Source organism: Peromyscus eremicus, chromosome 5 (assembly GCF_949786415.1).
Source record: "Peromyscus eremicus chromosome 5, PerEre_H2_v1, whole genome shotgun sequence".
NCBI lineage: Eukaryota > Metazoa > Chordata > Mammalia > Rodentia > Cricetidae > Peromyscus > Peromyscus eremicus.
Genome location: NC_081420.1, coordinates 96,206,220 through 96,227,182, shown reverse-complemented (window position 1 = coordinate 96,227,182; position 20,963 = coordinate 96,206,220). Strand labels below are relative to the sequence as shown.

Below are 20,963 nucleotides of genomic sequence, written 5' to 3'. Positions count from 1 at the left end.
TGGTAAATAATGGCTGGGCAATTCTGGTCAAAGTTTGAATCTTTCTGAGCCTCACTGTTGTCTACAGCAACAGGATGACACTGTATTTTCTGGCTTCAGTGGTATGTTGAGTTGGCAGGTAAGAGAAAGATATTCATCCTCTCTCCCCCTCTCCCCCCTCCCCCCCTCCCCCCCACCTTCTCTCTGGTTTTTCAAGACAGAGTTTCTCTGTGTCCTGGCTGTCCTAGAACTTGCTTTGTAGACCAGGCTGGCCTGGAACTCAGATTCGCCTGCTTTTGCTTTCCAAGTGCTGGGATTAAAGGTGTGCTCCACCATTGCTAGGCCAAAATATATTCTTTTCAAAAAGAGATGTATTTTGTGCTTGTGTATGTGTGTGTATGTGGGCAGGCACATGTGGAGGGCAGAGGACAGCTAACTTGTAGGGCTGCTTCTCCCCTTCCACCATGGGGTCCTGGGGACTGAACTCGGGCTGTCAAGGTTGGCACAGTTGCCTTTGACCCACTAAGCCATCTCACTGGGCCAAAGCTATGTTTTTGTGTATCTCAAAACACAAAAAATATACCTGAAAATGGAAGAAATAGGCTAAAAAACCAACCACCAAGGACTACTCTGAGGGTGAACCATTAGCCAAGGTTTGCAAAGCCATCTGATTTCCTCTGCTGTTTCCCTAGGTACCTTCTCCTTAGTTTGGGGTCAGGCTGCTTCTGCGGCATAAGGAGGAGGCCAGTTCCTGAATTCCCCTAGCAATGAGACCAAACACCTCTGCATCCACAGTCACACACAGGGCTCTCCTGGAGCCTGGAGCTCTGCTCCAGCTCTCAAGCCAAGGTCAGAAGGCTCCCTCGAGGTCTCCCTCAGTCTTCCCAGACAGGGTGGGAGGGAGGCCAGCCTATGCTGGCAGGCATGATGCTCAGGAGGGAGCCTGGCTGCTTAATGAGACACAGCTGCATTTTAATGGCCCCTTTCTTGCCATAAAGTGTGCTGCGATTTGCTTGAGGGGAGGAACTCTCTGCTGCTAATTAATCTATTGAGGGAGCAAAATTGCCATTAAAAATGGGAGACATAATTGAATCTCTGCACTAATTTTTCTTTGTTGCACTGTGGAAAATGTGCATCTGTCACTACAAGGTTATTACATTCATGGTGAAATGTAACCAGGTCCAGGAACCTGTGTTCTTCGCTGAGTTCAGGTCTTGTTTTCTGCCCCTCAACATCCTGAAGTGAAGCCCATCCCACCTGCTTGCCAGATGAGCCTGTGGCTACTAATCCTCCACACACTACCAAGGACTATACAGGTTCTGAGGACAGTGGAAGCTGAATTTGAATCCTGTCACTCACTGGCTGTGTGGCTCTGGACAAGTCATATAAACTTAGCAAGTCTCAGTTTCCTAACATATTAAAAGGGGAGGGGACAACAACAAAGACACAGACACAGACACAGACACACACACACACACACACACACACACACACACACTACTGCTGAGGCTGAGGCAAGAAGACTGATGTGAGTTCTTATACTAGCCTGGGCCAGAGACCACTCCTGCATTTTTATTTTTTTGGAGACGGGGTCTCATGCATTTCAGGATGGCTTGCTACATATAGACCAGGATGACCTTAAGCTTCTGACTTTACCTTTCCAGTTGCTAAGATTACAGGTATGAAGCACTATACCTGTCTTATGTGATGCCAGGGCTTTGTACACACTAGGCAAACACTATACCAACTGAATTGTCTCCCTGGATCCTGAAATACTGTCTTAATGAACAACAAAAAGAATTCCAAACCAAAAAAACTTACACCCCTCCCCCTGCCAAAAGAAAAGGTAGAGGGAGACAAACCCTCCTTACTCAGATGGGCTGCTCTGAGGAGTAAATGAAATAGTATATTAATAATGCTTAGCATGGCACAAGAGCTCAACAAACCGGTGACATAGCTAATACTGTCACTATGATTTTCGGTAGTCAGCTTCCATCAGGGTCTTGAGGACAGCAGATGGCCCAAGTTGGGATGTGTGCTGTCGGAAACTAGTAACTACTGCCTTGTCTGGATCAGCAATTAGGCTGTGGTGTCGAAACTGTCAATGAGGCCAGATTAGCTGGAACACACGGAAAGGCTGTGCTCAGGCTTGACACAAGTCCCTTGGGTCAGAGTTGTCAGATTTAGTAAGTGGAAATAAAGGAGACCCAGTTAAATCTGAAATTCAGATTCCCTGGCAGAGAGAGCAGTGGCACAAACTGTATGCTCCTCTGATAAAGGCAAAGAATGGGGACCTGAGTGAGGAGGTGTGGACACAATCCGAGGGCCTCACCTACTGCGATCAGTCGTTCCCAGCCCCTGCCTATCCTGGATCTGGAGTAGACATGTGGGAATAGGGGACTTGGTGGCAGACATGCTAACTGCCCCTTGGAGGAGCCAGCAGAAGAGCAATGAACACAGGCGAGAGATGGTACTGTGTAAGCGTCACGTGTGGGTGTTTCAGGACAGAGCTCTCAATCTGCTGGGAGAGCAGGAAAGAGAAGGAAGCGTCTCTTACATTGGGATGCTCACTGAGCATGGATAAGGGCTTGCAGGTTCCAGATGGCCTGGAGACCATCTAAAGTGCAGAATAGATGCTAATGGGGCAAAGCTGAGGCCAAGGGAGCCTCAGACAGCAACAAGGGCACACGCACAGATGCAACCCAATTCTCCAGGGCAGCCCAGACAAAGGCCATCAAGGCAGGTCTGGCTATTTTATTCCCCTGTTCACAGCCACAGGCAGCTGCTAAGAGGATCCTGTGACAGCTTGGTTTACATACAAGAGCTGAGCTTGCTGATGTGCAGAGGCTGACATGGTGCTGTGGACGAGAATGACTTTGATATCTACTATCTGTACTTTGGGGAAAGGTATAGGTATTTAACTTTTGGCTTTTTGTGTTTGTTTTTTTTCCTTCTCTGTAAAACAGGAATAAAATGTAATGGCCCTCTGTGGACACAATGAAACTCAAGAAGTGCTTTGTAAGAGCCGGCTACACGAGCTGTTTGGGGTTTATGTTCTCGCTTCTCACCAACTTAACCACAGCCATAATCTGTAAGGCCTCAGACCAGGACATTTGGAATCGAGACCAAGACTGGAAATGCTCCTGAGGAAGGGCTGCCTTGAAGGCCACCTGAGAGGTCGCCTACTTCAACTGGGCTGCAGTGGTTTCCAGGCACTTTAACTGGGCCAAGTTCCAGAACACATCTGCTTGCTGACAGGTGCAATGGGAATTATGGTTCTTACTCTTCTTTGGTCTTGCTACTTTTCTGGCCTGAAGGAGTGTGTCATCCTCTCATGCTACTATACTCTTTTATGGCCCATTTAAGCAGCAGCAGCAGCAGCAGATTTATTTATTTACTAATTCACTCACTCTACTCTTCCTTCCTTTCTTCCTTCAAGACAGGGTTTCTCTGTGTAGCTCTGGCTGTCCTGGAACTCACTCTGTAGTCCAGGCTGGCCTCAAACTCATGGAGATCAGCCTGTCTCTGCCTCCCGAGTGCTGGGATTAAAGGTGTGGGCCACTGTGCCTGGCAGAGCAAGCAGGTCTTTATTATCATTAACAAAATATACTAATAGCATCAAGAACTGAGGTGATTTTCCAGTTTCCCTTCCAGAACTGGGTTATACACAATAGGCTCTGACATCTTTGGAATCTTTTGGCTCATATTACTTTTCTGCCTCAATTATCTTGAAATTCAGGACACTGGGTAGGAAAGAGTAGGGAGCATTATCAGGGAAGATGCCAGTACCTCCTGTCAGAGAACCCAGCCTGGAAGAGGTCAGAGGGTGCTGGCTCGCTGTGTACGTCTGGTGCTGCACAAACAGCACAGCAATGATAAACTCCAGCTCTGGTGGGCAACAGAAGCACTCAGACCCCCCATGTCTCTGGGGTAGTCCTACAGGGCAGGAGTCCTCTGCTCTGGGGGCTTACTGCACACTAACACAACATGACTACATCAGTCACTTAGTACAGCAGAGAAACAGGGTCATGTGACCGAGGTGGTGGAGCTATTCTAGAGTGGCATCTGAGCCGACAAATCAGAGCCTGGAGGGGAGGGACCTCACAAAGGGAAGAGCACCAAGGCTGGACTGCAGCAAGCCGCAGGAGAAGTGGACAGAGGGGGCGGGAAGGCCCTTCTGTTCTGAGTCACTGGCAGAAAATGGTGGCTAAGTCTTAGAACCAGTGTTTGCTTGAGAAGGCAGAAAAGCCAGCCTGGGAGACTTGGAGAGATGCCTCCAAGCTCTACCCCATCACCATGGAAAATATTCCTAAATAGCTGGCCAGGACTTCAATGGATAAAGCATCCGGCTTTCCAGTAAGGTCTGAGTCTGGGGTGGTCAGTTAATGCAAGTGGGAGAAAAGAATGTGAGCAGAAGCCTGCGGAAGGCCGGCATTTTGCCGTTTTGCTTCATTATCCTAACACCAGGAGAGGCCTAGGAAAGGTTTCCACTGTACAGATGACTGAGCTGGGACTAGTGCCTGTCCTCGTTAGCTAGCTCTCTGCTGCTGGGAGGAAACAACCATAACCAACTTGGAGAAGTGCAGATTTATCTGACTTACGAGTTATAGACCATTATGGAGGGAAGCCATGGCAGGAACCTGGAGACAGGGACTGAATGAGAGCGCTAGGATTAAAGGTGTGCACTAGGATTAAAGGTGTGCATCACGACAGGGGTGGTGGTGGTGGTGATACTTTTAATCCCACTTTTAGCACTTGGAGGCAGAGGCAGGCAGATCTCTGAGTTCGAGGCCAGCCTGGTCTACAGAGTGAGGTCCAGGACAGCCAGGGCTACACAGAGAAACCCTGTCTGGAAACACAAAAACAAAAAAAAGGTGTGCATCACCATGTTTGGCAAGATTTATTTTTAATTTATGTGTCCATGTGTGTATGTGTTGTGAGTGCAGGTGCTACGGAGGCCAGAAGAAGGCACCCGATTCTCTGGAGCTGGTGTCCCAGGCGGTTGTAAGCCGCCCGATGTGTGTTAGGAACTAAACTCTGGTCCTTGGGAAGAGCAGCAGGCACTTTAAACCACGGAACCATCTCCAGTCCTACTGTCTTTTTTTTTTTTTTTTTTTTTTGGATATCTCCATTGACCTCTAGTTGCTGCTACTGCCATTTCTGATTCTGACATAAACAGAACTCCATTCTGTGTACTCTTCTGAGACTGATGTACTAGTTCCACCTGCTCTGACCTTCACTTCAGTACAGCCGCAGCCTCCCTTCCTCCGTTACACTTCAGTGCTTCTGTGACTCGCCTGTGTTCACACCCCCGGCTGGACAGCAGCCCACTGTGCAGACCGGTCATATTTGATTTAACTGTCACACTAGAGACAGACCGTTGGGTTATTTCTTGTTTCATATGTTGTGCATACTGTCAGTACATACCTGCATTTCTGCTGGGAATAAAGTTGAGAGTGAACTGCTGAATTACAGAGAATGACTATATGAAGCCTGAGCAGACCATGGTAAGTGGTACTTTCCAGTTTAACCATTCTCCTCTCAGCTGTCTGCCACATGAAGAGACTGCCCTCTTTGTCACTGGTAATGTTCTGGTCTTAAGGTCTACTTTGTCTAATATGAATGTCATTGGATCAGTTTTCCTCTGGCTAGTACTACATAATTCATCTTCCTTCCTCTCAACATATCCTCATCCCACATTTTTCATCAATCTTTTTAAAATGCCAAATTGTGCTTTGATTTTTAAAAAAATTTAACTTGTTAATTTCTAACCTTTTTTTTGGGGGGGGGGTTTCGAGGCAGGGTTTCTCTGTGTAGTTTTGGTGCCTGTCCTGGATCTCACTCTGTAGAGCAGGCTGGCCTCGAAATCACAGAGATCTGCCTGCCTCTGCCTCCCAAGTGCTGGGATTAAAGGCGTGTGCCACCACCGCCCAGCTAATTTCTGACTTTTAACTGGAACATTTTGTTTATTTACATTCAATAAAAATATGATAAATGTAGTCTTAAATCTACCATTCTAAGGGCTACAGAGATGGCTCAGCCAGTATTGCTATTGTTGAGGACACAATTCTGTTCCTACCTACACAGGTGGCTCATAACTGCTTGTAATTCCATTTCCAGGGTATCTGAAGCATGTGCACATACCTAAAGACACACATACTCATAATTAAAATAAAACAAATCTTAAAACAAAACCCCCAAACCTATCATCCTATATGCTTTCTATTCTATTTGTCTGGCTATTCCCAGGTTGCTCTAGAACTCTCTATGTAGCCAAGGATAATCTTGAACTTCTGATCCTCCTGCCTCTACCTCCAAGGTTGGGATTACAAGCTTGCAGTACCAAGCCCAGTTTATGTGGTGCTGGGGATTGAACCCAGTGCTTCATGCAACTAGGCTAGTGCTCTACAGATGAGCTACATCCCCATCTTAGTTACACCATTTCCCATTTTCTGAAAAGTCCTCACTAGGTAGACACCTTCAATTTCTTTATTATTTTATGTACATAACTGTTTTGCCTAAATATGTATCTGTGCCTGATGCCAATGGAGGCCAGAAGAGACATTAGATCCCCTGGGACTGGAGTTATAGAGGGCTGAAAGCTGCCACGTGGGAGCTGAGAATTGAACCAGGTTTCTAGAAGAGCAGCCAGTGCTCTTAACTACTGAGCTATCTCTCTAGCCATTGGATAGGTGTCTTTTTTTTGTCGTTTTGTTTTTTCGAGACAGGTTTCTCTGTGTATAGTTCTGGCTCTCCTGGAACTTGCTCTATAGACCAGGCTGGCCTTGAATTTAGAGATTTGCCCATCTCTGACTCCCCAAGTGTGTGCCACCACCTCCTTATTGGGTAGGTGCCTTTTTAAATCTTGTTTTCCACTCTGTATTTTATTAACACTCCCTTATCTCTAACAGCATTGCTCCTTACTTTTATAAGATCTCTATCTGCTTGAACATAGTGAATGTTGTTCAACCCACATAATCAATACTCAGAGAGGCAATCCAGTGTAGCACACTCTAGCACTTCTTCTGCTATGTAGATCCCTGTGCAAAATTGAATAGCTTAGCTAGACTGACTTGGATCTGGTGGTTAAGCAAGCTTATAATCTTTTTTAAAAATTTTAAAACATATTGGATAGCTTCCAGGTTGATTTAAATGTTAAGACATTTAGAAATACCTCCAGGGCCAATGAAATGGCTCAGTGTGTAAAGGTGCTTGCTGCCAAGCCTGACGACCTAAGTTCAATCCCTAGGACCCACCATTAAAGGAGAGACCTGAAACCCACTATGTGTCCACCTCTCCATAAAATTGTAAAAGAAACAAAACAAACAAACAAAACAACAACAACAGAAACAAAAATTCGCCCAGTTTGGTTCAAATAATGTTAAGGTCTTATTTTGAAATATTACTCCAGAGCTGGGTGTGGTATGCATGCCTATAATCTCACTTAGTACTAGGGAAGTTGAGGTAGGAGGATTGTGCAGGCTGGTTTGGGCAACACAGTGAAGTCCTATCTTAAGAAAAAGAAATACAATGCCCCTACTTGTTTTTAATTATAATTTAGGGTATATTTTATTTATTTATTGGCTGGCCTGGAACTCACTATGTAGACCAGACTGGCCTCAAACTCACAGAAACCTATCTCCTCCTGTGTGGTGGTTGAAAGAAAATGGCCCTCATAGAGAATGGCATTATTAGGAGGTATGGTATTGTTGGAGAAAAAGTGTCACTGGGGTTGGGGGGGGGCAGGCTTTGAGGTCTCATATACGCTTAAGCTATACCCACTCTGACACACAGTTGCTGTGCTCTTGCAGATCAAGATGTAGACCTCTCAGCTTCTTCTCCAGCACGATGTCTGTCTGTACGCTGTCACTGCCACCCACCATGATGATACTGTAAGCTAGCCTCAATTAATATTTTCTTTTATAAGTGTTGCTATGGTCATAGTGCCTCTTCATAGCAACAGAAAACCCTAATTAAGATACCCTACCTCCCAAGTACTGGGATTAAAGGCTAATTTAGGCTAATAACCTGAATAACATGTACTTATACAGGCCATCACGTGATGATTGGCCGTGTCAGAGGAGCAGCAGGTGGCAACTGACTCCAGGAGATAGGCCCACCAGAATGCAAGTCACTGGGGGTGAATCTCGGATAGGCAAGGGGCTTTGTCTCTGGAATGTCTCTTGCTACTGCTGTGCCTTTACATGTTTGCCACTGCTATCTTTCTCTGGTATCTGGCATGGTGTGATTGGGTGTTAGGGGAATCCTCCCTGCCTTTAATGTAGTGTGATTATCTCATGGAAATATCCTACTCTACTGGGCATTTTTACCTGTGGATTATTATGAAGATGATTTCTTCTTAAGCTGTACTGTTTAAAGTGTTGCCCCTGCCCCTGATAAAGTGAGGGCTACGCAAAATAGAAAATAAGAACAAGGAAGTGTCACACAGCTAGGTCTTACAAGTTTTTCTTGAAGAGCTGTTTAGGTTAATGATTAAGGAAAACAATCGAGTCCCAGGAGTTAGCTCAAGTTCTTTTTGATATTGGGAAAGGTGTTTATGGGTTTCGGTGTGCATCATAGCTAAAACAAAGCTTTTAAAAATGATTTAAGGTTAGGTTAAGGTTTTTTTTTTTTCTTTCCGGAGCTGAGGACCAAACCCAGGGCCTTGCTAGCAAGCGCTCTACCACTGAGCTAAATCCCCAACCCCAGGTTAAGATGTTTTTGTTAACAGCTTTGAGATAGAAAAATCTCAGGGAACAATTTAAAGTTCAGAAAGGCACACATTCAAAGTGTGAGTGAGGGACTCACTGATATCAGGGAACCAAACAATGATTGCCTGGCCATTGCTGGCTGACGTACCTTTCTTGCTCGGATGGGTTGTTGATCAAAGGTGATGATTAATTCCTATACCCATTTCTGCCCTCAGCTTCCTGACATAAAAACTGTAGATGAGTGGGTATGCACCCAAGGATTTAAAGTAGAGCTGACTGATTGTCTTGCATATGTAAAAGTTTAGATGTATGATTCTTTTAAGATTTTTTTTAATAAGATTACTTTTTAAATAATAAATAATAAAGTAATTGATCTTTTCTTTGTAACCACAAAATGCAGCCTGCCAGTAAAAGAACTAGCTGAGAAAAATACCTTGCTTGCTTACACTCTGTTAATCTATAACAAATTGCTTAGACATAAATGTATGCGGGTTCTTGGGAAGAATTTGTTTTTTACCTGTAATACATAAAATGTTTAATCATAAGGGAAATACAAATAAAAAACAACGTGTAATTCATTGTAATCATTCACTTAAAAAATAGTATGTAACCACATTGTAACTTTCATATTGCTTGAAAGATTCTGCTGGGGTAAATAAGCTGTAAGGGAAAAAATAAAAACCCAGAAGAAACACATCTGGGTAGAGGTAAGAAAATAAAGGGATGAGAAGAAGATGATAGAAAGATCCTGAAGGTGGTGTAAGTGTGTGTCTCCCTTTTTCGCCAGCCCCTGATAGTTAAGTTTTGCTCTGCTCAATGGCCTCAGAGAATTTTAACTTTTACTGCCTCAGATAGAAAAGTCAAATTGAGTGATGAATCTGCCGATTCATGGCTGCTCTTCAATTCCTGAGCTGCTGAAGGCTCTTTACGGCAGCTCTCTTCAAAGTGCTTTATACATATTACATCCATGTAAGTGACATATACATTCTGCTTTCACCGGAATGCAGGTGTAAGATTATACCGATTTTACTGGTAAAGGAGCTGAGATGACTGCCATGCTGAGAGAGAAGATCTTACTGGTGAGGTGCAGGGTTGATGGGAAGCCCAGACTGTGTAAACGGCTGTTCAATACCTTAGGAGTGAGGAATACTGACTGAAGCCATGTGCCTGTGTTCCTTAGGTTTCTCTTGCACTCCCTAAGCACTAAATGAGCCCCATTTCTTTCTACTTACCAAAAAACATACAGGAAAGCTGGGTGTGGTGGCTCTTGCCTGTGATCCCAAACTTGGAGGACTGAGGCAGAAGGATTGCCATGAGTGTGAGGCTATACTAGGTTACAGAGTGAGATCCTTTCTCAACACTCCCACAAGGAAAACAAAATAAACACTAACAAGGAAAAGGTCATTTTTGGTTTACTCCAGAGTGAATAGGAAACGGTACAGCAATGGCCTTGCATATATCTTATAGGCTGTAGAAAATGGTCAGACTATGCCCTGGACCATAGTAACCAAACCATTCATGATAATGTGACAGTATCCTGGCACTGGGTTGGCTTCCTTTGCTTTTGAAGCACTTGAACTAGCCCAATTCTCAGAAGATCAAATGATTCAGATTAGGATAAGCCAGCTGCCATAAGCCAGACCCAGCCTTGTGAATAAACCAGGAGACTTACAGATCACTGAGCTTTAATTCAGCAAACTCAGTCCAGGGGAGCAGTGCTCCTCACTCCTGGCCCCATCTTCACCCAGTGGCATCTCACAGATGGGATCTGCCTCATCTTACAGAGCTTCCCCAGTAACCAACGCACTCCATTTTCATTGCACAGTGAAAAACTCCTGCTTGCTAAACAGGATGGTTTGAAACAAATCATTGCTGAGTTCTGAGGCCACAGAGGAACAGAACTACTCCTTACCCTTCTTTCCCTCGGTTATGGATAGCCAGTTCTTCACCAATCCCTTCTTCCTCCTTGAAGCTCTCCCAGTCCAGTTTAGACTTCTCAAGGGTGCTCATTTTCTGTTTTTTTGCTCCAATTTTCCCCAAAAGGCTGCTCATGCCACTTGACCTTTTTATCCTATGGAAAGAAAAAAAAAAATGAATATAAGAACACTGATCTCTGGATTAACAGTTTGTTTGTTTGTTTTGGTGGACCCAGGATTCCCTAGATTGGAGCCATTTGTCTCAATGGAAGCTTGTATTTAGGGCATTTTCTTTTCTATGTGGAAACTGTAGGCAGGGTAGAATCCTAATCCGCCTTTCCTGCCTAACACACATGACTGCTCAGCTGCACAGCTGACAGGAAGCCCTCAGCCCTCAGACCTCTGTGTGTGAGGCAAGTCTCTGCTTGCAGGGAGGGAGGAGGATGGTGGGGTTCAGACAAGGCTTTGGAGTCACATGCATAAGTCCAAATTCTAGCTCTATTCCAATGACTCAAGGCTAATTGTTCAAGTACATGTGTCTCGATTTCCCAATCTACACTGAATGCTTACTCATGGATGGTGGGAACTGTTCATATAAAGGGCTAAAACAGCATCCAGCATAGGGGTCAAGGTGCAGTTAACTGTTGGCCACTGTGAATCACTGTCCTCGCTTGTGTTCTGAAGCCCCAGGGGACTATTTCACAGAGTAAGAACCAGGGCCTACTACATACAAGCAAGAAGTCATAGCACTGTAATAGGGCCTTTTAAAGGCAACTGCCTTTCAACTCCTGGAAACAGGGCCTGTTTTTTTCCCAGGAGGTAGAGAACATCCCAAAGCAGAGAATGTACAGCCTGTGCTCTACTTGCTGATGATGCTATCTATCATGTGCTGTGGGAGAAACCCCAAATGCCAAATTCGAGTCTCGGCAGGTTGAATGTTTCTAGTCAATGTCACATGAATGAGATAAGGCAAACAGAAGGCAACCAGAGTTCATAAGAACTGATGTGAGAGGAGGAAACTATAGAAAGAACATGGGTGTAAAAACATTAGTTTTTTGTGGGTGGGGGGCAGGGATGTGCAGATCAAAGGTCAACTTTGTGGTGTTGATTCTCTCCCTCCACCTTTATCTGGGCATTGATGCCAGGCTTGTAGACTTGGACTGTCAGGTGCCACCCACCAAGCCATCTTGCCAGCCTGCTTTGGGCTTTATAAAATTAAAATGAATTCTCTGCTGGAGGAAACTGGAGGTTATTTTCTGCCTCACAGAGATAGGCAAGAGTTGAAATATGCAGGCAGCGCAGGCTGGCCCTGCAATGCTTACTCTCCCAGTGCCTTCTCAGCTTCCTTCCCATCTGACGTGCATTTGGCCTACTGGTGTAGATAACTTCAGGTTTAATGCCGAAGGGAATTGTTTCTGAGCCGACCTATTATCATTCCAACCTGATACGAAACCATGGACTGTGGGCTATTTGTGCCCTAGGATAGGCCAACAGGTTAGTGCCCACACCAAAAACACAAGACTCAGGAGTGATACAAACATTCTTATTCTGATAACACTGATACAGAGGATGTCAGGCTAGTTCATTCCCCTACACACTGGGCTTATTCATTATTAAGATCAATTGGATAAATAAACAAAATTAAGAGAGGTTAAACAAAAATACAACGAAGGCCAAACCAACAGAAAATGCAGATACGAGACAAAATGAGGCCTCAGGACTTGAGTGTTTCCAAGATGAGAAGCTGCTTAAGAGTTTTCTGAGATCTACTTTGCTTAAGATAATTCTAAATGGGATCTAATGCACTGTATACATATATGAAAGGACCCTGGTCCTTTTTGTGTGGTAGTACTAAGCAATGATCATAAGAAAATTCAACTCCAAGGTATACCCTCCTGTTAAGGAAACAGATATTACGTGTGTCTTCTCTGCTCTGTGCCTCAGCAGGGACTTTGACTCATTGCTCTCTGCAGGAAGAGTCCTACTGCTGCTCATCCTTGGTCATGATCTAGGCTACTGTCTATTTACAAGGTCTGGAAAGGAACTGAGGAAGAGGCCCCTATTGAAGAAGTTGGCAGAATGTGCCAATGAGGTTCGATGACGTACAAGACCTTCCTTCCCTGTGAACTTTAACAGCAATTCCAGTAACTAGGCACCCACAGGAGAGTTCTTGGTTTGAAAAGGGATTTAAAGTCATCTTTTTTTCATCCATCAATTATAGTCATTCAACAGAGATAGCAGCTCCATTGTGCTTGAAATTAGGAACACACACACACACACACACACACACACACACACACACACACACACATACACACACACACACACAAAGCTACAAGGTCTGATCTTTGGCTATGAGGCGAAAAAAAAATCTAGTAAATAGGGTAACAAATAGGCAAACTGTGACCATTTACTAGAAGACTCTAAAGAGGAAGTCGCTGAGGGGCTGTTTAATATAACCTTATTCCACACATTTGTTAACCACACCGCACTGTAAGGGAACAAACCTGTTACAGTCCACAGTGGCGGACCTGGGGCTAGTTCAGTGCTCCTCACACCAGCTGCTGGCTTCTCCTGTGCATGACCCGCAGCCTGGGACACAAATCCCGTATCTGCTTGCACACTCCCATTTCTACTATTGCTCAGTTGGGGGAGGAAGAAAGGTCCACTTTCCCTGTTGTCCTGGAGCTCATCCATGCCTTACTCATTCCTTTTTCTCTGTTGAGACACGGTCTCACCATGTAGCCCAGCTGGCCTGGAACTTGCTATGTACACAGCTGACCTAGAACTCAAGAGATCTACCTGTCTGTGCTAGGATTCAAGGCGTGAGCCACCCCACTCTGCTGTCTTACTCACTCTGTCTCACCCACACTGAAGCAAAAGCTTACTCACGGCATAAGATTTTTAGACTTTTAATTGACCAAGTCCCCGGTTTGACAGCACAGTTACTCAAAAAAGTTAACTATTACTCACAGTTACTCAAATGAAAAAAAAAATCCCCTCCTCATAACAAAAAGACTCAACACTGTTTGAACTGACAGACAGAAAATCAATCCAAGTGGACCAGCAAGCACAGCACATGTCTGGAGCATTAGTGAGCTCTCCTTAGAATATTTACAGAGCTGGGCTCAAGTCTACACCTCACATCAAAACTGGCAGAACCACTAACGTGCCAATCATCTGCAGCAGACTCTTTGGCAGAGAGCTGCCTGTCCCTTAGTGTCTGTCCTCTGTTTACAAGGGAGGGACACACACATGAACTACTTTCCAGGGCTGGGTGTAGGCCTGGCACCTTGTAGGAATGTGAGGAAAGCTCAACCTGAGAACTCCCTGTTGCAGGCTTGGAGCTGCTCTTCCTCTGGGTTTTCCCTAGATTAGCTGAAAGCTCTAAGAATGAAAAGTACAATCCAAATCTCTGATGGCTCATTTCACTACCCACCTGTTAACTAATCTCCCCAAAGCCCCGATCAGAGCAGAGCACTCAAGGAAAGGACTAAAGCCAGCAGTGACGAAGCCTCTCTAGACCCACCCATCTCAACACTGAACCTGAAGGCAGAAACCCCTATGAAGAAGTCCTAACGACCGTCTTGTGAGTTTAGGACCATCGGAACTCTTTATACTGTTGAAGCTGATACAATCCCAGGAAAAGATGCGGCACCTATCAACAAAAGGTGAAAACGAAAGCTGGCCAGCAGCCACAATCTCACAGCCTCACACTGCTCTTCAGTTCCACTGCTCCTGTGCTAATCCAACGGTAAGGGCATTTGTTGGTGTGGCTTGATTTCCCTGAGACAGGGTCTTGCCATGTAGCCCAGGCTAGCTTCAGATTTTTTAAATATGTGAATTAAATATACCTGATTATTGTAATGGCAAATGTCTCTTCAAAAACAATGCTAGGAGCCCCTCTCCATGTGTTCAGTGTGGAGATCTGATCTGTTCTGCTGTGGACTCTCAGCTCAAAGAGGACAATGCAATTGTAGCTGACTATGGTTCAATTTGAATGAAGATCTCCTCCTAGGTAAGAGCCCTCCATTTCCACCAGTGAGACCTGAATCACCTCCCCAGAGCAGAAGTACTTTAGCTACATGGTTTCTGGTTTCTGCTGTAATCAGGCCATTAATTTGGAGACAGTTAACTGGAGCTAAGTGTTCTCAAATGACACCAATGTGACTGACCTGCTGGACTCACATTCCAAGAGACAGTTAATGGCCCTCCCCTCTGTGAAGTGTAGTCCTCTGCTGACCTTTGGTTCTGAGACCAGCCAACTCAGTTGGGTTGTGTCCACACACAGAGTAATGTATTATGTGTGCTTACTGATGTGCCTAGTTTAGAACTTCTGGAGGGAGTCCAGGTTTGACCAAGTGTTGGGGAGACTGGACCCCCCTTTACTTCTTTCTTGGTATACCCAGCAACTGTCACACTTGCTTCACATACTTAATACAAAAGGATAAGCCAGGTGTGATGGAACATTCCTGTAATCCAAGCATTGAGGAGACCAAGACAGAAGATTGGGAATCAGTCTACCTACACGGTGAGACTCTTTTCCTCAAAAACAAAACCAGAAGCAAAAACAAAAAATGCAAATGGATATGCACTGTCAGTCAATAATGTGAGCTTTATGGCATGGTACTTCAAGTTCACTCTGTTCCTGCTTCTGAGCAAGTTTATGAAGAACATACCTCAGTTCTTCAGAAAGCAATATTCTACCAAACTAGTTTTCCTCTTTGCATGTAGATGCTTCACCTATATAAAATACATGTCGCCGGTTGTGGTGGCGCACGCCGGTAGGATTTGCTGAAGGAGGCGGAGGCAGGAGGATCACAAGTTCGAGGCCAGCCTGGGCTACAAAAATATATTAAAAAAAAAAATACATGTCAATTTTAGGTTCAAAGCTGAGCTGCTGAATCTGCCCCTAAGCAAACCCTAACCTGAGTGAGATGTGCTTAGTCAACTTGAGAATTGTAGCATATACCTATGATCCTAGCAGGAGTCAGATGTTCAAGGTCAACACCCCCTACAGGATGAGTTCCATGCCAGCCCGGGATACACAAGGCCCTGTCTTAAGGTATGGGGAGATGAGGAAGGGAGGGAATCCCTAAATACACGCTACAACATAGATAAACCATATAAACACTACACTAAGTGAAAGAAGAAAGTCACAGAGAATGCAGATCACATGATTCCATTTATATGAAATGTCCAGAACAGGCAAATCTATGCAGACTACAAGTGTTAACAGAGTAAGAATCTCCACGATAGAGGGGATGGAAGGGGCTGGAGAGCTGAGGCAATGGCAGCTGTTATGGTTGGAATATGAATTACACCCTCCCATCCTTTGCTCAGATTGGTGCTGTTGGCAGCATCTAATTAACTGACCAATCTATTCACAGCTGAATGAGCTATTAGGAAGTGGAGCCCAGCCGGGCGGTGGTGGCGCACGCCTTTAATCCCAGCACTCGGGAGGCAGAGCCAGGTGGATCTCTGTGAGTTCGAGGCCAGCCTGGACTACCAAGTGAGTCCCAGGAAAGGCGCAAAGCTACACAGAGAACACAGAGAAACCCTGTCTCGAAAAACCAAAAACCAAAAACCAAAAAAAAAAAAAAAAAGGAAGTGGAGCCCAGTTAGAGGAAGAGGGTCATTGGAGGCATACTCTTCATTTATTTTTAAAAACTTGACACAGACTTACTATGTAGCTCAGCTTGGACTCCTTCAGCCTCTTGTGTGCTGGTATTACAGGGATATGCCACCACGTCTGGCTTTAGACATGCCTTTTAAGGGTGTATTTTTGTCTCGATCCTTCCTTTTCCATTCTCTCTGCTTTCTGGCTACCGAGGTAAACAGCTTGTTCCTCCCTGCCTTCCTGTCAGTATGCTGCCTAGTATATCAACCTGACACAAGTTAAGAGTCATTTTGGAAGAGGGAACCTCCACTAGAAAATGCCCCCACAAGATTGGTGTGTAGAGATGCCTGTGGTACATTTTCTCAATTGATGGTTGATGTGGGAGGGCTCTCACTGTGGGAAGTGCCACTCCTGGGCTGGTAGTCCTGGACGATGTAACAAAGCAGGTGAGCAAGCCATGAGGAGCAAGCCATTAAGCAGCACATCTTCATGGCTTCTGGTCCAGTTCCTGCCCTGACTTCCTCCCTTAAACTTCCTTTGATGATGGACCATGACGTGGAAGTGGAAGTGAAATAAACCCTTTCCTCCCCTGGTTGCTTTTGGTCATGGTGTTTTATCACAGCAATAGAAACCTAACTAAGACAGTCAGTGTCAGATCTGAAAGTAATGGGGCCAGCTGACCACAGACAGAACTTCTGAAACCACGATGGGAAACACACGATTCCAAAATAAATAAAGAACCAGTGATATGATTCAGTAGGTAAGGGAGCTTGATGACCTGAGTTTGACCTCTGAACCTTGATGGTGGAAGGAGAGAACCGACTCCTGCAAGATGTTCTTTGTTTAACCACACCTGAGCACACACACAAAATAAAGAAATGTAAAACAATTTTTAGTTAATGAACTTTCCTTCTTGAAGTTCTTTTTCTCAGGTATACCGTAGCAATTAGAGCTGACTGAGCAGCTGAGGGTGCAGGTTTCCTTTTAGGAATAATACAAGTTTCCCTGGGAACTGCTGGAAGACATGGCTCATTTTCCATATTCTGGTTCCAGAGCTATGTGGACAGATGTACAGCCTGAGAAGATGCTAGAAGCCAGCTAACTCCACTCTCAATGGAGAAATTCTACCTCAATAAAGCTATTTTGGAAAATGTATACCTATTCTCTAAGCACTGAATTTACATACCTAATTTATCTTTTATTGTTCAAAAGAAACTAATTTTTGATTTGTTTTGTTTTGAGACAAGGTTTCTCTGTGTAGCCCTGGCTGTCCTAGAACTGGCTTGGTAGACCAGGCTGGCCTCCAACTCAGAGATCCGCCTCCCTCTGCCTCCAGAGTGCTGGGATTAAAGGCGTGTACTACCACTGCCCAGCCCCCCCCCCCCAAAAAAACCTATTTTTAAAGCAAAAACATTACTTAGATTCACAAAGGTACCTTAAAATTGAGCTATCATGTGGCCAATCCGAAGGTTTTCAGGCCAGGCATGGTGGCACGTGCCTTTAATCTCAATACTCAGGAGGCAGAGACAGGCAGGTCTCCATGAGTTCAAGGCTAGCCTGGTCTACATAGTGAGTACTGGTTCAGCTAACACTACAAAGTGAGATCCTGTCTCAAAATCAAGTTGCCAACCAACAAAGGTCTTCTGGCACACCATTTATAATGATAACGATAGAAATGGGCACCAGTCTACAGTCATACTTCCCTAACCTCCTCTGAGCTTAGATGCTGTGCAGGGTTGGGCTTGGTTAGTTCTTGGAAGGCAGAAATGGGAAGCAATGTTAGTCAGTGGTGTTGCCCTCCACCCCACTCTGCTGCTTGTTTTTATAACAATAAGAAGACAATTTGGAAAGGCCACGGGAAATCAGTTTAAGATTTCAACTTTTCAGTTTGAAAATGTCAGAGTGAGAGACACAGCACTGCCAGTATCTGAACAAGCTTCACTTAGACTCGTCAATTAACTTTTGGCCACATATGCTTTTTTTCTCCTTAATATATGTTTACTTTCGGAGACAGTATGGAACTATTCTTAAATAATTTGTAGACATACCACGGCACCTCTCACTACTTCAGCTTTCATCTCCTAGGACACTCTCCTACATAAACTCAACACCTCATATACCCAAGAAACTTAATACTCTTCCCAGCACAGCACATTTCAAAGTGTCTTAGTCTCCTTTTAAACTTTAATCTTGAGCAGTCTTCTGCCTTCTGGCCTTGGTGTCATTATTAATTTTTAAGAGTCTACTCTGGCTGTCTCATAGATTGTTGCTCACTGGATTCACCTGTCTTTTGTGGACAGATTCAGGTTAAACAATTCTGCTGAGCATGCTACCTTGACAAGGCTTGGATGTGTTTGCTGTACCATCAGTGGCACAGTGTGAGGTCAGCATATACTGAACGTTAGTAACCAGCGGCAGCAGCCTACCTCGCCACTGAGGCAGTTACGTCATCATCCGTCACCAGGCACCTTTCCACCATTAGCTACTTGACGTGTGCACCCCTTAAAAGTGTCCGCCAGGCACAGCTCCCTCTCTTGCTTCTCTTGCTTCTTGCTCCTCTTCCCTGTCTGTCTGCCTCTCAATGTCCCTACTCCTAGAAGGCTTTTTGCTCTTTCACTCTCTTCCTCCCTCCCTTACTAACTCTTGGACTAACTTCATTGTGTGCTGGGCGTTTGGTTAGTGGCATACCTTGGCAGAGCCCACCAAAAGGTACCCACTTGGCCTTTTTTTTTTTAAAGCATTAGACTGAAGACATTAAGTATTATTCCTATAATAAGGGGATGACTGTAGGTACACTTCCTCTCTCTAATTAACTTGTACTATGGAGGATAATTAACTTGTACCAGAAGTCCAGGAAATTCTGGTTGCTTATTTTTAGTACCTCATTTTGTTATGCCCAGCCATATCTAAATACACACTCGGGTAAATGAACAGTAAAGGATCCTACTAGAAGGATAAACACACAGAAGATCCCCAGAGGATAATAAGCTCTGGCACGAGAAAGTCTTAAACTCATGAGAACAGTACGAAAGAAATGGTGAAGGATCATGGAATTACTAGCAGAGCCCTGGTTTGAAGAGTACAGCCTAAGGACTGGGCCTCTCAGGACAACACCACAGAAATGCACCTAGATGTGTGAACCATGAGGGGCAAATGATGTGAAGCTGGTGGCAAGGCAGAGCCTCTGACTCTCAGACATTAGGAAATCCGACTCCTGAATTTCCCTTGCCCAGTCCCACTCCAGTGTAGTTTCACTTATTCCCAAGGAAAGAGATAATTCCACAGCCCTTCCTGACTCTGCTCCAGCAGTTTCCTTCCTGGAGCCATTCCCAAGGTGGGGCAGGGGGACCTCCTGGCAAACAGGGAAAGGCACGCCACTGTTTCCTGGCAGTAAGAAAGGAAGGCAGTGGCAAGCTCTTTGAGAAGAAATATTCAGTTTAATGGGAAGAGGATTATGCATGGAGAGGGGATGTTTTGTCCCTGAGGAACAAACTGCTGTTGCTTTCATTTGTGTCCCCAGATCAAGCTGGGGACAATGATTTATTGACCAATACAACAGACCATTTGCACTTCTGAGATGGAATTTCAAAAAAAATTAATATTAAACACAGCTTCTAATAAAGACCATGATGACATTTAGCTTTATGCATAGCCCTGGGAGCACAGTGGAGGAAGATGCAGCTCATTTTCCAGATACTGATTCCATATGGGTTCCCAACCAATCCGAACCACAAAGCTAAGAGGAGTCCAGGCAGACCCAGAATCTGACATTTAAAAGGCAATGATCTCTCTCAAGGAGAACATTGCTTAGCTTTCTGCTATGACCCTGCCAAGCCCATGAAGGTCAGGCATGTGCTGGTCGGAGGGACAGAGCCATATACTCACATAATTAATACTCCTGTTAGGAAAACACGGCTGGACATAGCTCTCTAGGCTAGCCCCGGAGAGAAGCAAAACAGAAGACAAATGGGTCTCAATGATGGGGTGTTTGGCTAGCTGCTCAGGGAGGACTTGGCACATTTTCTAAACCCCAGTGTTGATTTCTCTGTAACTTTAAGCATCCCTCCCTCCCTCTCTGTCACCTTACAACAAACCAACACTCAAGAGTCTGAAGATATATCAGCTGGTACAGTGCTTGCATAGGAGGAGGAAGCCCTTGGTTTAGCTTCCAGGATCAAGTAAACCAAGCATGATGGCGCATGCCTATAATCCTAGCACTCAGGAAGTGGAAGCAAGAGGATCAGAAGTTCAAGGTCATCTTCAGCTATATTATGAGTTTGAGGTCAGCATAGGATACGTGAAACCCTGTCTCAATAAACAAAACACTGAACAACCAACCCTGGGTATGTTAATATTTTAAAGACAGCTTTAGTGGCACATGCCCATAATTCCAGAACTTGGAAGATGGAGGCAAGAGAGGAGCAGAAGCTCATTATCAAATTCAGCTACTCAGGGAGCTTGAGACCATCCTGAACTAATACACATGGCCCGTCTCAAAAATCAAACAAAAAAATCCAGATGTCAATAAAAATAAAATGTAAATTCATAGGCATCTTCAAGGTTGAGGTCATGTTTAAATTTCAGGACATGGAGGTGTCTTCAGTCAGACCAGAAACAATCCCTTGAGGTCATAGACACCTCATTTAAAACAGGTCATGTCTGGCCCTTTTTAGGAACAGGTAGACACACTAATCACATGGCTCTAAATGATACTTAATAGCTGGCTCATATATTCTT

General features: G+C 44.7%; 1 protein-coding gene across 2 annotated transcripts in view; it reads right to left on the bottom strand.

Moving 5' to 3' along the window:
- Cfdp1 (craniofacial development protein 1) overlaps positions 1-20,963 on the bottom strand; it is a 94,853-nt gene that overhangs the window by 3,196 nt on the left and 70,694 nt on the right. For both annotated transcript variants that reach the window (XM_059263972.1, XM_059263971.1), the window contains exon 6: positions 10,603-10,761. In XM_059263972.1, the coding sequence (XP_059119955.1) occupies positions 10,603-10,761 (159 nt within the window). The remainder of the gene's footprint in view (positions 1-10,602; positions 10,762-20,963) is intronic.